At 33.7% G+C, this 14,044-nt stretch overlaps 1 protein-coding gene across 6 annotated transcripts; it reads left to right on the forward strand.

Moving 5' to 3' along the window:
- The first annotated feature begins 6,166 nt into the window (after positions 1–6,166).
- LOC132294969 (F-box/kelch-repeat protein At4g19330-like) lies at positions 6,167–12,748 on the forward strand. 6 transcript variants are annotated; one of them, XM_059793023.1, is made up of 3 exons: positions 6,167–7,135; positions 7,775–8,968; positions 11,843–12,748. In XM_059793023.1, exon 2 carries the CDS (start codon positions 7,915–7,917, stop codon positions 8,776–8,778), a length of 864 nt encoding a protein of 287 aa, XP_059649006.1. In that variant the 5' UTR covers positions 6,167–7,135; positions 7,775–7,914; the 3' UTR covers positions 8,779–8,968; positions 11,843–12,748. The 6 variants fall into 6 exon arrangements, with proteins under 6 accessions (XP_059649006.1, XP_059649009.1, XP_059649010.1 ...); XM_059793026.1 differs by having other exon boundaries at positions 7,783–8,968; XM_059793027.1 differs by having other exon boundaries at positions 6,167–7,042; positions 7,783–8,968.
- The last annotated feature ends 1,296 nt before the right edge of the window (positions 12,749–14,044 follow it).

Genomic DNA, 14,044 nt, shown 5'->3' on the forward strand with positions numbered 1-14,044 from the left:
ATATAAAGACAGAATTAATTAAAACTTCCATTTAACACCTTACAAATGACATACAAATATGTAGGGTATGTATCACAAAATCCTAACCTCCACAGTTGATACTAACTGTGATAATGTAAGCATCAAAACAATATTCACAGTATGTATGTAGACATGCTCAAATTATAGTGTTCCACAAAACCGATTTAGTGTTAAACTCAAATCCTCCTAGTATTTAAGTTCCAACAATTGCTATTACAGAAGTTAAGATAGCTATCATCTAGACCCATCCTTCCAATAATTTATACTAGCAGTGGTAAGGAAAAACGTGAACCACAGAACCACAATGCATCCACAAACATGCTTAGTCTAGGTTGAACAAGCATACAACACTACTGTAACTACCAGTTTCATAGCAAAACAGATATCATTTTAGTTTGGTTTAATCTTCATTAATCCTGGAATCATTTAAGAGTGCAAAGAGTATGAAGCCTAAGGGAAAGAGTAAGGATAGAATCTTGCCTCAGAAACTTTTGTTCAAAGTTTCAACGTCGTCTTCTTAAAAAATCCCGGCGAGTTCCAAAACCCGGTTACTGTTCACGGGTACGAAATACTGTTCCCAAGGTCAAACTCCGATCTGTACCGTTCAGATTGTACGTCACTGAGTCATGAACCTCTCCTCCAAAATTCAGCTCGATCGGACCACGGACGAAGCAGGATCGGATGTTTGATGAAATCTGGGCAGAATGGAAAAAACCTGTGCGACCCAGTTACTGTTCACGAGTACGAATCACTATTCCCTAGGTCAAACTCTGATCTCCACCGTTCAGATTGTGCGTCACTGAGTCATGAACCTCTCTTCCAAAATTCAGCTCGATCGGACCACGGACGAAGCGGGATCGGATATTTGATGAAATCTGGGCAGAATGTGAAAAACTGCGTTTTTCCTTCTCCACTTCCACAAAACGTGTGCTTTGTTTAAAAAAACCCTACACAGACGTCTACCTTATACTTATAGAGTTTTCCTAAACCCTAGGTTCATTTAAGTCCAACTCACAATCCTAACCGGCCCATCCAATTAACGTAGAAACCTACGACGGCTATAATATAAAACCCTAATTTATACTGTAATTAAAACCCTAGTTAGATGTATTTACCTAATTACCTTATTCACCATTAAATACTTAACAAATAATCTAATTGAACAAAATAATAATTAGTAAACCCAATTAAACTAAATAAGACACACATAAAATAAGACACACACAGAATAATTAAACCAATTACACTTAAACCATTAATGCCAATTAAATAATTAAAACACTAACAAGTAATTCCAATCAAATAACTAAAAATAAATATCATTTAAATAAATTAAATCACCACAAAAAAAATAATTAAGCACCTAATAAAAAAAATAATGACACATAATCAAATAAAATCACTTAAATAATAAATTAAATACCATTAAATACCAGGAATATCCTTTTTAAAATTAGGGGTATTAGAGGTGGCCTTATATTTTTAAGGTAATTTGGACACTCTTCAGTTGTGCGATTTTCCCATAAATAATGAATTTATTTCCTTTTATATTGAAATCAAATAAAGCAAGGGGTTTGTTCCCTTTTATATTGAAATCAAATAAAGGATTTGTTCCTTTTTATATTGAAATCAAATCAAATTTGAATTTGAATTAATTTGAATTTAATCGCACTTTTCTTTAAAAGTCTGAACCTTTAGGATTTTGACACGTGCCCATTGATGGGACTCGTATTTGTGGATTTAATTAATCAAGAAATATTTGACTTCTTGATTGATCCGACGGTAATTAGACCATCACAAATTTTGGGTGTCTACAGTCCCTTACCTTTTTTTACTTTATTATTTTATTACTTGTGTATACTGGGTTAATTAATTGACTTGTTCACCCCTTTAGGTTATATTACCTTCAGCAAGCGCCATTTTCAATATATACTTGCGTTCCATGAACTCTTCAAATAATTGATATTATGATGTGTGTACATTGGATCACTAGTGCCTCCTATCATTATGAACAACCTTAGAACTATATACTCATAAAAGTAATTTAACCCAAATAACCTTCCAAAGCTAGTATGATATTCAATTTATTTTTATTATTATTTTTTGAGGAGTGATTCATAAAAATAATAAAATAAAATAAAAACCGGAGTGGATCGATCTAATAGTGCACATAATAGACAAAGGAGAGATGAGAAACCAGAGAGGATACAAATCCCCTATTCAAATGCTTTAGAAATATATACTCAGAAAAGTAATTTACCTCCAAAAAATGCTTCCAAGGCCAGTGAGCCAAATACTAGCACCCTCACGTGAATTCCTAGCTTTGTCACTTACTGCATATATTTATAGAATAGTCTTGAAATTTTGTAATAATATTTATATTTTCAAAAATTTATTCTCAATGACCTTTCAACAATATATTATTGGTCTATTTTTGAGTTGATCTAAGTTGTAATATTTTTTTTTGGGTAAAGTGCAAAAAATCCCCCTGAACTATTGGGGTTTTGCAAATAACCCCTGGACCTATAAGAAATCTCCTTGAATTATGATTTTTTTACAAAAAATTCCCTAAATTATTGATTTGTTGCATTTCGGTAGGTGGCTTGGTCGAAAATATTAAAAGATAAATTTACCCTTAGTTAAAACTACGTTGTTTTGAAAGTTATAATTGATGTGGCAGTTGATAATTTCATAAACCAATAAAAATATGACACCCTTTTTTTACCCTCATACCCAAACACATCATAATAGACCCAAACACCTCCATTGCTTTCAGCTCTCTATCGGCCCTCAAATAGAGCAAATCGGCGGCGCTGATGATGGTGACAAAGTGGCGGAGAACGTTACGATGCTTGAACTTCAGGACTGGGGTTGGGACACCATCAAGGTTCTTGGAAACGTCGGCCGCATCAATGGAAACACCTCTATTTTCAAAAGCCCCAAAATCAATCATTTTATTTTTAGAAGCCCCAAAATCAGTAACTCCTCAGTTCTTCATCTTCTATTCACCCCACCACCCCTAAATCGACTTATTGCAAAATCCCTAATGAGACAAACCCAATCAGAGCATTATCAAGCAAATCATCCTCGTCGTTGCCGGGATCTCTCTGCCGTCGTCTCCTGCACTTGCCCTGCCACCGTCTCTTGCGCTGACGTACTCGTCGGTGTTGGTATGATATATATATATATATATATATATATATATATATATATATATATATATACGTGTATATATATGTCTGTGTGTATGTCCAATTCCTCTTCGATCAAGCACGTTACACCGGTGGCGGCACCAGAGGATATATGAGTGTGTTTGTGTGTGTGTATTATATGTGTGAGGTGGCGGTAACGGTAGTGGCGAAAGTGGGGTGGTGGTAGTGGTTGATGATAGTGGGTGATGGTGGTGGCGGGATTGGGTATTGGTAGTGGGTTTGTGTCCTGGTTCGATTGGGTTTGATGGTGTGCCGTTGAGATGCCGATGGAGGTGGTAGTGATGGTGGTGGGTTCGATTTGGCTTAACGGTGTGTTTGGGCATGAATTGTTTAAGTTTCGTTGTTCATTGGTTCACGTTGAAGGCGACGTTGAGGTGACGACTCTACAACCGCCGGCCTTATTTCCGGAAGTTAATATCATAGGATTTAAAGGATAGATGTACAATTTCTCAATTGAGTAGTTTAATTACTCAATTTCCCTATTCCTTTTTTGTCTTCTTGAAACAAAGCAGACCCATTTTCTTTTGGAAAGGTTACGGCTTCATTTGGGAGGAGATTATAAGGGTATAGCAGGTGGTTTGGCTCTCTTTTTCCTCAGAGACCGTAGTGTTCAAATCATTGAGAGTTCAAATTTCCACAATACCTGTATCAAATTGCTGGGGGAAGCAAATTTTTTTTTTGAAATTTTTTCCATTGTCCGAGCAATCTATACAACAACATGAGCGATATATATATATATATATATATATATATATATATATATATATATACAGACAGAGGAAGGGAAAGAAGAAACAGAGCTATGTTCAGATCGTTAGTCAGATTTTTTTTTTTTTTTTTTTTTTTTTTTTTTTTTTTCAGGCAACGCTGGGAAGAAGATCAACAGTATAAGGGTGTGTTTGGGGTTTATAAAAAGGGGTATGGATTTAATAGTTACAAGGGGCATTAGTGTCTTTTCATGGTCATGAGGGCATTATGGTCATTAAAAATATAGTATGTGTCACGTGACCATCATGTGATCACTTTAACGGCAAGATCCAACCGGAACAGTGACAGATGAGTTATTTACAACTTTTTTCCATAGTTAGGAGCTTTTTTGCATTTTTTGAAGTTTTGGAGGTTAGTTGCAGATTTTCTCATAGTTCAGAGGAGTTTTTTACTCTTTTCTCATTTTTTTAAAGAGTTTACAAGAAAGTTGCGTCAATTCGATTTTCCTTTTATACCCCTATAGTGATGGCATTTTTAAAGTTATTCCTTCCAATCTTGACATTCAGGAGAAATTTCAAATTTTAATAATAATAATAAATAAAATCAAAAATCAATCTTTATAACACAAAGCTAGTTTATAACAAACCATAAATGTAGTAGTCCTATTGATTTCGCATGAACATAATATAATATTGATTTAGCATGCAGTACGCCAGTACCATTGATTTGCCCTTGTACCATAGAGCATAAATATAATATTGATTTATAAAAAAAAATTAATATTTGCACACAAATCAGAAAAGCTTTCGTATCATAATAGATATTATTATAAATAAAAAGATGATTTTTGTAACTCCAATATATTTTGTATGCATATACTATATAACATCATAAAAATGAAAGATTATGCATGTCCAATTTGAATTGATCTCAATTGATCCTCCGTTACTGTTCAAAGTAGAAGTAATATGTAGCGATGACAGGATTTCCACACCCTTCAATTGGTCTATAGTGTCATTGTAGACATTCGAATATAAAGATTGTTTGGAACAATGTGAACATCTTTTTAACTATTGGCTCTAAAATTTATTATTTTCAAAACTGGATGTTTAATGTATCAAATGAAACGGGGTGGATATTTGGAGGAGATGGCGTCAGTTGTGGGTAGATTATGTCAATAAAACCCTTCACGCATAGCCAGATTGTGCAGATTGTATTAGACCACAATGAAAAGAATATCCATAAAATTAGATTTTAACACAAGGTTATGTTAATACGGAATTTCATGTGAAAAAAGTGCATCTAGCTGTGGAAAGAAAATTTGGCAAAAATAGAGTATTCAACAATTTTGTGGAATTTCATTTCGAAACCAAGTTCGGTTGTTGCGGCACTTTTCCATTTACTTCTATTGCCAACGACATCATTTATGATTAAATGCTGAACTCTAAAAATTTAAAAAGAAATATAAAAAAATATTTATTTTTAAATTATCACTTATAAACTTAAGACTTAAAATTCATTTTTCAAAATTTTGAGTACTTATTAATCTTCATTTTTATTTAAACATCAAAATTATATATATATATTAAAATTATAAGATAAATTTAGAAAAGTTATTGAGTACAACAAGGTAGAGTTACTAAATACCCCCAATCAAAACATCTGTAATTGAGAACCCATTTGAGATTGCTTCTCTACTATTTGTTTTTATTTTGAATAATTAAGTTTAGATGTTTTTTATAACTATTAAAATCACTTTTAATAATTATCAAATTTAGTTTAGCTGAGTTTTTTTAAATGAAGTTTAGAATTTGAAACTTTTAAAAGTGCATTATAAATAAAGGTTGAATATTTTAAGTAACTTTTTTTCAATAAACAATTTTATTCTTCTATTTTTATTTATTTTTTATTTTTATTTTTATAAAGACAATTACACTCCTCCTTACTCAAACATCTATTATCAAATATGATAAATTTCTATTAAAGAATATTATTACAAAATTAACAATATAATAATTTTAAAAAGTATTATTACCAAATAATTTAATGATAAAAACTACTTATTATAATGACCTTTCAATAAGTATTTTTTTTATTATAAAAAATACTTATTGTATTATATATTTTCGTAAATTTCATATTTGTGTATTTCATTTTTTTCAGTAATGACGTTTCCAATATATATATATATATATATAAACCGACTAGAAGTGCTTTCACTTGTTTGATACCAGCCGCAGGCGCATAGCATCAGCGATTTGCCTTCAACCGGCGTCGCCTCGCGCCACTTTCGTTTGGTACTTGTTCTTCATCCACATTATACACACACAAAAACATAGATACTTGCATATATATCTAGATTTTATGTTCCGAATATGCGAAGATTGGATGTATTAATTGTGATTATTTATTTATTAGGTTAAGGTTAGGTCTGTATGTTCATAGTTGATTCGAGCAGGGTGTTGCGAATGAAGTGAAACGCGAAAAAAATTGAAAATTTTATTTTAATTCAGATTAATCTTTTGCTTAGGCACTCGTAGTTGAGGTTTATGTATCTGTATGTTTATAGTTGATTCGAGTAAGGTGTTGCGAATGAAGTGAAACGCGAAAAAAAATTGAAAATTTTATTTTAATTCAGATTAATCTTTTGCTTAGGCACACTTAGTTGAGGTTTATGTATCTTGTTTTTTTGTTTTTTTGTTTTTTTCGTTTTTTTTTTTTCAGCGCAGAGCATTAGCTATAGAGTATGTAGTTGGCTGTAACATATTTGCTCGTGATTATGGGATCCCATATTTTTATTTATTTATTAGTATTTCCCATTAATTTTTTTTATTTATTTGGTTTACATGCTCGTGGTATTTCCCTTTTTTTTTTTTTTTTTTTTTTTTTCCTCTATTATTTATCTTCATTATCTTGGATTCCAGTAGTATTCTCAATATGACGATCAATGAACTCGAAGAACAAGTTACCGCCCTTGCTACTAAGATAGACGCGATGATGCGTGATAATCAAGCTAGTTTTCAGCAAATTCACCCAATGTTGCAGCCTCTAACAGATAGGCAAGCAGCACAATCCATTCCTGATGACGGCGACCATGATCCGTAAGTTGGTCCGATTATTCAAGGTTGAACTCTCTGAATTGATTTTCCACACAGTATATTCATGGCTCATTCAGACAAGGTATTGGGAATGAAGTAAGTCAAACCGTGTTGAAAATTTAATGTTAATTCAGATTAATTGTTGCTTATGCACACTTCAATTGAGGAAGGCTGCTTTGCTTAATTTAATTATTTTTAAAATAAAAAATAAAAAATTCCAGCTTAGAACATTAGTTATGGAGTTTGTAGTTGGCTATAGAAATTTGCGATCCCATAGTTTTTATTTATTTATTTTTTAGTATTTCCCATGTAAATATTAGATTTATTTGGTTTACATGCTTCTGATTTGTGTGGTATTGTGTTTCTCATTAATTGTTATTTGTTGCATCAGCAAAATGATTTCCAGAAACAATTCCTGCTTCTTCCAAGTTGCGACTTGGTTCATTAAGAAATTTACTTTGCAACAACTCACTGTCATTAATGGTTACAGTATGAAAAACACTTCCTGTTACAAGGATGAAAAATCTTGCATGTAAGTTCAAGTATGAGAAATCTTATAAGGAAAGGGAAGAACATTAGTTTGTCTTCTTTACCTTTATCCAAACAAGAATATATGTTATTGCTATCCTTTCCTTTCCTTCCTTCATAACTTATCCAAACACGAGAAAATGATTCAGCTATCGTTCATGCCATCCTTCCTTATCCCAAGTGTTCTACTGACAATGTTTTTTTTAGGGGCACAGATTGGAGATTGGGGAAATGCCTCTCCGCAATGATGTGCTTCACACAGATGAATTGTATTCTGAAGATGAGTTTTCTGAAGAAGAATACCCTGAAGAAGAGTATTTTGAAGAAAGTCAACTGGATTTGTCTGGATGGTCATGGCTGCCCTAGAGAGGGAGACTCCGTTATCATCATCAAATAAGTTCAGGTTTTTATTTTTTTGTGCTGTGAAAGGTGATGACACACCTAATAATTATAGCTTCAACTGGTACTCTATTGACTTCAGGGAGGACCGAAATTCTTCTTCATTAGCTTCTACCGTATGTCCTCGTCCAGATTGTGGGACCATCCTGTCTTCTGTTTTCAGTAATATGCCGCGTAACGTTCCCAGATATTTCGTTTCAGTAGCCTTAGGCACCCGAATTTACCTAATTGGTGGTCGTACCGGTCAAGGCAGGAAAGCATCTATCCATTCTGATGTGTTCTATTTTGATGTTGTTCATCCCGAACAAGGTTGGAAGGAAGGCCCTTCCATGATAATGGCCCGATTTAAGCCGTCTGCTGTCGTGCTTGACAGTAAGATTTATGTCTTTGGTGGCGTGGAATCTACTGGGATGCTGTATGCAGAGGTTCTCAATCCCGTCTCAGATAAATGGGAACCATTGCCTCAACCTACTTTCTTGCTGTCCAATTTTGTAGCTCCTGTTCATGCACTTCTCTCAGACGATAAAAAAGAGAGGCGCCTTCTGTTTCAACCTTTTGATCGAGATGCTCTATTCTCTTACAATCTGGACACTGGATCTTGGGAGATATTCGACGAATGCTTTGGCCGTAACTGTTATAATGAAACATCAGTAGCTGTGGATGGTGTGCTCTACTGCTACTTTTATCCTAATGTCTACGCCTATGACTTGTTGAAGCAGAAATGGTTCTCAAAGCCAGTCAGGGGTCTTCCTAGGGAGGATATGCACCCCCCCTATCACTACACTGTTTTTTTTATTTCATATAGGTGGTGATAGACTCTGCTTATTTTGGTCTAAGAATTCTCCTGACGGCCGCCCCCTGGTGGTTGCTGTTTGCACTATATTCACAGTTCTGAAAGATTGCACTCTCCACAGTGAAGAGCCTGACTTAACAGCTAATATTGAGTCTGTGACTCGCCATTATGGTGATGGCCATGACTGCAAATATGGCATTGCTCTATAGGTATATTTCTCATAGACCTTCATGCACCATCCAAATGAACCTTATATTCGTTTTTTAATGCTTTTGGCTGCCATTTGATGTTCTTTGTTTGTGTGTCTGATATGTGTAACTGGAATCCCAATAGCTGCTATCAGCATTGATTCTATCAGATTTAATTTTAGCCTGCGTTGTAGTAGATTTGTTTAGAATGAGCTTTCTTGAATAATCATAGTGATCTTAGAGGATATTCATTTTTGGGTACATGCTGTTTTGTATTTGGCCAATGGTCAATTTACAATGTGTTTAAGTTCTTTATTGGCTTTTCTACTACCTGTGATATTCTATTTTAGTTATTTTTTAATTAATTCAATCTTCCCCTTTAGTTTTTCCCCAATCTCGTATTCAGAGAGGAGATAACTTTGATATTTTAAAATAATGATCTTGTTATTATTCATTAATTTGTGGCAATATCTTATTTTTTTATTAGTAAATTTCACCTTAGTTGCCAAATAAAAGGGCTTTATTTATGTTCATAGGCACTATACAACTATGCAAAAGGCGTCCTCTGCCCATCTTCCACCCCTTTTCTCAGTCATCATCCTCTTTTGACAATGAACATATAAACTTCTATCTAATGCTTGACCTAAGCATTCATGAAAACTTTAGTAGGGAACAAATTTTGTTCCCGACGTACAATTCAGATGATGATGGTAAACTGTCTCCTATACCTTTTACATCAAGAACTTTAGCTGCCATTCTATAATTTTTGCACTTCATATTGTCAGTAGATTGTATGATATTCCAGGGGAAGTTAGGTCTCGTCCTTGAAATAGCAATTCACAATGATCTGATATCGAAACTCCTTCCTTTGAAATCTTCCGTCTTATAGAGTCCACCTCTGCTTGTACTTGATCCATCATAGCATCTCTAACAAGAGTGTCGTCTTCCTCTTCATAATTAATTTTATCAGCTGTTGAATCTTTAAATTGAATTTCTGTTTTATCATGAGCAGTTCCCCTATATTGTCAGTATGTTGATTGTTTCTAGTATTTTCAGCATGTCAATTACGTTAATTACTTCCTTTCGTCATATGTAACAAAAAATTCTTGTCTTTTGTTCTGTTTATGAATAAGCATTATAGTTGAAGCATCATCTCTACTTATCAAATTATATATATATATATATTTAAAGCATCTCTCCGTTTTATTGCTTCCTCTTGTTTCTTAATGGGGTCAATCGCAGAATTGTTTTTATTTCAGTCCTTTCCAAGCCAGATCATTCTATTGTTGTTTTGTGTGAATTGAATTATCAATAATAACCTCAGTTAAATGACTTCATTATGTTTGTTTTTACAATCTATCAACCAATAAAATTCGGTTATATTTACCTGTTTAATTTGTTCTTCTTCTACATTCAAATTCCTCTAATTTTAGCTTCCGGAGAGCTTTCATCTCATAGTATATCCCTAGAAAGTGTATTTCCCCCACTTCCCCATCCCCTTCTTTTCGTCTCCTTCCATCTGCAGCCACTTTAACTGCCGTCCACAACAGCCTCTCTCTACCATACAATCACCTTCGCTGGACAGCTCTGATCTAGTCCTCTCCTTTTCTTCCGTGCTTGTTCCTCCAAATTTAACCTACTTTTAATCCTATATATTTGACCGACCTCCTTGGCATCTGTTCAACTGCTGGTGACATAAATGGCTGTATGTACTTGCATTTAGCGAACACATACATGCAATTACTGTTATATTTGTCGCATATATGTAATTATGTGTATACTTACTGGACTTTTCTCAAGTTGCTTTTGAAGTTTTGAGACTTTTGACACACTAAACATCTTATTCACTTGCATTCATCCTGTATTTTTCATCTCTATTTGTAGAATTGCAAGTAGTGTTTGCAGAGGTGGTTGTGTTTGCTGATGTGTGGCTTCTAACTCTCGCTAGTGGCGGCTTGGCACTGGTGCTTAAGCGTTTTACCTTTGAACTAGACAACAACCCTCTTCTTTCACAAAGTTATATCCAACAATTTTTTTAGGATCGGTGAAAATTTTAGTTTTGATTATTGGGATTCAGTGGATATTGTAATCATCAACCCTATTAGTATTTGGAAGTTCAAGTGTGGGTTTGGCGCACTTGAGATGACAAATGACTATAATTCTTGCTGGATCTGAGTTTGTTGGAAATCCTCGTTCCGAAAAAGATTTGACCAGAAACGTAATTACTCTTGTAGTTATCATAGGCTCAAGCGCTCTAAGGCACCTAGGTCTTGGGAGCCTAAACCCAAGGTGCAACATTAGGCAGGAGCATGATCGAACTAAGGCGTCTGTAAGATAAAAAGGTAAGGAATATTAAGTATTACTTTAGGAGGAAAAATTAATGGTATTTGTAACGCAAACTAGTCAATATCAAAATAAAGTTCCTCAACATATTAATTCATTAGATTAGGTAAATGGATATAAATATATATATATATATATATATATGCATGTGAATTTAATCAATAAATATTGGTTCACTTCAAGATGCAAGAAAACTAATAAAACACACACTGACCTCTCCTCTCGCTAAAAAGAGATTTCCTCAAATGGGTGTTAAATTACATTGAACTCTCCCGCCTTCCAAATAAATAAATTTAAATTTGCTTGTGCTGGTAACATTAAATTTCTCATATAATTAGAAGGCAAACCATTTCTTATATTATTAAATTTGCTTGTATTTATGTTTGCATGTGCTTATCGATATAAATTTAGGCATGCTTGTTCCAGAAACAATGCTTTGTTTGTTATGGCTTCACTGTTGTTCCTGGAAGTGGATTGAGTTTATTTCTTGATCTTATTGAAACATTAGTATTCTCACTTTGTATTTGACCTGTATCTCTTTCTTGGTGGCAGGTTGTGCACCTTTGCATCATGCTCCTATTGCACCTGTTTGATACTGCTTCTGCCTCGTATTCAGGCTGCTTAGAACACTAGTACATTGTGTTCATGTCGTGTGAGGACATGGATATCACGATTATTATTACACGGGTAGCATGACACAACATACGTTTAATAAATAATTCTAGACACAACACGGCACGTTTAAGTAATTTTCTTACAAGAATATGGTACATTTATTAATGTAATACAGATGGTTCAATGTTCTATATCTTCTCACCCGGATGATTAAGGCAAGTCTTAGGTGTCATTTGGGCAAATTCAATGCTTGAAATGAAGTTATTAGATTAAGGTTTAGTTGTTTTTGATATAATTGTTATGTGTCTATGCTATTTAAATATATTATCTCGTTTTTCCATTAATGGTCGTCACTTCAAATTTTTTTTCACATTCTCATTTGTAATTTTTTTTTTTTTGTTTTTTATAACCACTGGGCTATTAATGTACCAGCAATATCCAGTGAACAGCGTCTGATTTTTTGAGCGTATGTGCTCGTGTTCAAATCATTCCTGCCCTTTCTTTTTCCTGCTAGATTAATGTATCATTACATTATCACTGTTCAAATATTTATTAAGTAAACATTTCATATACTTTATATTATATCAATTAATTTTCATACATTTTAATTCTAAGGCTCATCGCTCGAAAGTTCCCACTTTGAACTATTGGTATTTAGCTTTTAAAGGACTGGGAGCTATTTCACCCTTTTTTAACCTAAGATTATCTTCGAAACGTGGGAGAATTAAACATTACCTCTCACATCACATGGGGGTAAAAAAACTATGAAAACATTTATAGGCATGCATAATTATCGAAATAGTTAAATAAATTTATAACTAGTACAGTTACAAATAAAATGGTAATAGGATAAAATTTTGATCACTCAAATATTCTCTCATGGAAAAGAAAAGAAAAAATTTGTGGGAAAGTAATTTTTCATAACCATCAAACTTACCCAAAAAATTTTCCGACAAAAACCACAATAAAATTTTGTTTTCTGAAGTGGAAAAATATGATACTGTATTGATGAAGATTATATATGAGAAGGTTTGGAGGTAGGTGAGTGATGAACAAGTAACTTATATAGATACTAATGTGGTAGGTGTAATCATATATGATAATTTGTAGTATGCAAGAAATCTATGTGATAGGTAAAGGAATAAACTTGTAATCTAACAGTCCCCTCAAATTCAAGGTGAATATGAACTCTACTTGAGATTGAAGGCAAAAAGTTGATGGAATTTTGGTGGGGATGGGTGTTCACCCACGATGGAGATGGAGGCATGATTAACAGCTGAAATGGTAGGTGATGTGACACTACTGTTGGCACCGCTGCTGACTGTATCTGACAACTGACGTGCCAAGTGATGTGACACTACTGCTGACTCTATTGCTGACTATATCTGACATGGCAATTATCGTGACAGGTGAAAGTAACAATACTTTGTTTATTATGGCTTCACTGTTGTTTGTGGAAGTGCATTGAGTTTATTACTTGATCTTATTGAAACATTAGTATTCTCTCTTTGTATTTGACCTGTATCATTTTCTTGTTGGCAGGTTGTTTGATGCTGCTTCTGCCTCATATTAAGGCTGCCTAGAACACTAGTATATGACTGTTTTAGTAACAAGCAAGACCTCAAATTGTTGAGATTATTATGGTTTTTGAAGTATCTTGATGTTGCAGACTGACTTATGGTATCCGGTTAGGGGGTGACAATTTGTATTGGTAGACCGTGTTCTATGAGTATTATATTATATGGATTACATGACACAATTATTATTACATGAATAACACGACAAGTTTAAGTCAATTTTTTTTAACAAAAATATGACACGTTTAGATCCCTATCAATGGGGACGCGTTAATATGGTGTTGAATGTTCTGTATGCTTCTCACCGGATGATTAATGGAGAGTCTTAGGTGTCATTATGGTTTGGTCAGTTTTGACATAATTGTCGTCTAATCTATTCTATGAAAACTAATTTCTATTTTTATGGGTGCAAGTTTAAATATATTATCTCGTTTTTCCATGATTGTACTTCAAATTTTTTTTCACATTCTCATTTGTAATCCTGTTTATTTATTATTATTATTATTTTAACCACTAGGTGGTATCCACTGAAGAGCCTCTGACTTATGTGCTTGTGTTCAGA

Source organism: Cornus florida, unplaced genomic scaffold, assembly GCF_030987335.1.
Source record: "Cornus florida cultivar Cherokee Brave unplaced genomic scaffold, ASM3098733v1 CherokeeBrave_3.0.0_Hap2_Chr02, whole genome shotgun sequence".
Taxonomy (NCBI): Eukaryota; Viridiplantae; Streptophyta; class Magnoliopsida; order Cornales; family Cornaceae; genus Cornus; species Cornus florida.

Bases quoted from the DNA above. Each gene is read 5' to 3' on its own strand.
- LOC132294969 (XM_059793022.1), top strand. From the start codon at position 7,915: ATGGTCATGGCTGCCCTAGAGAGGGAGACTCCGTTATCATCATCAAAT.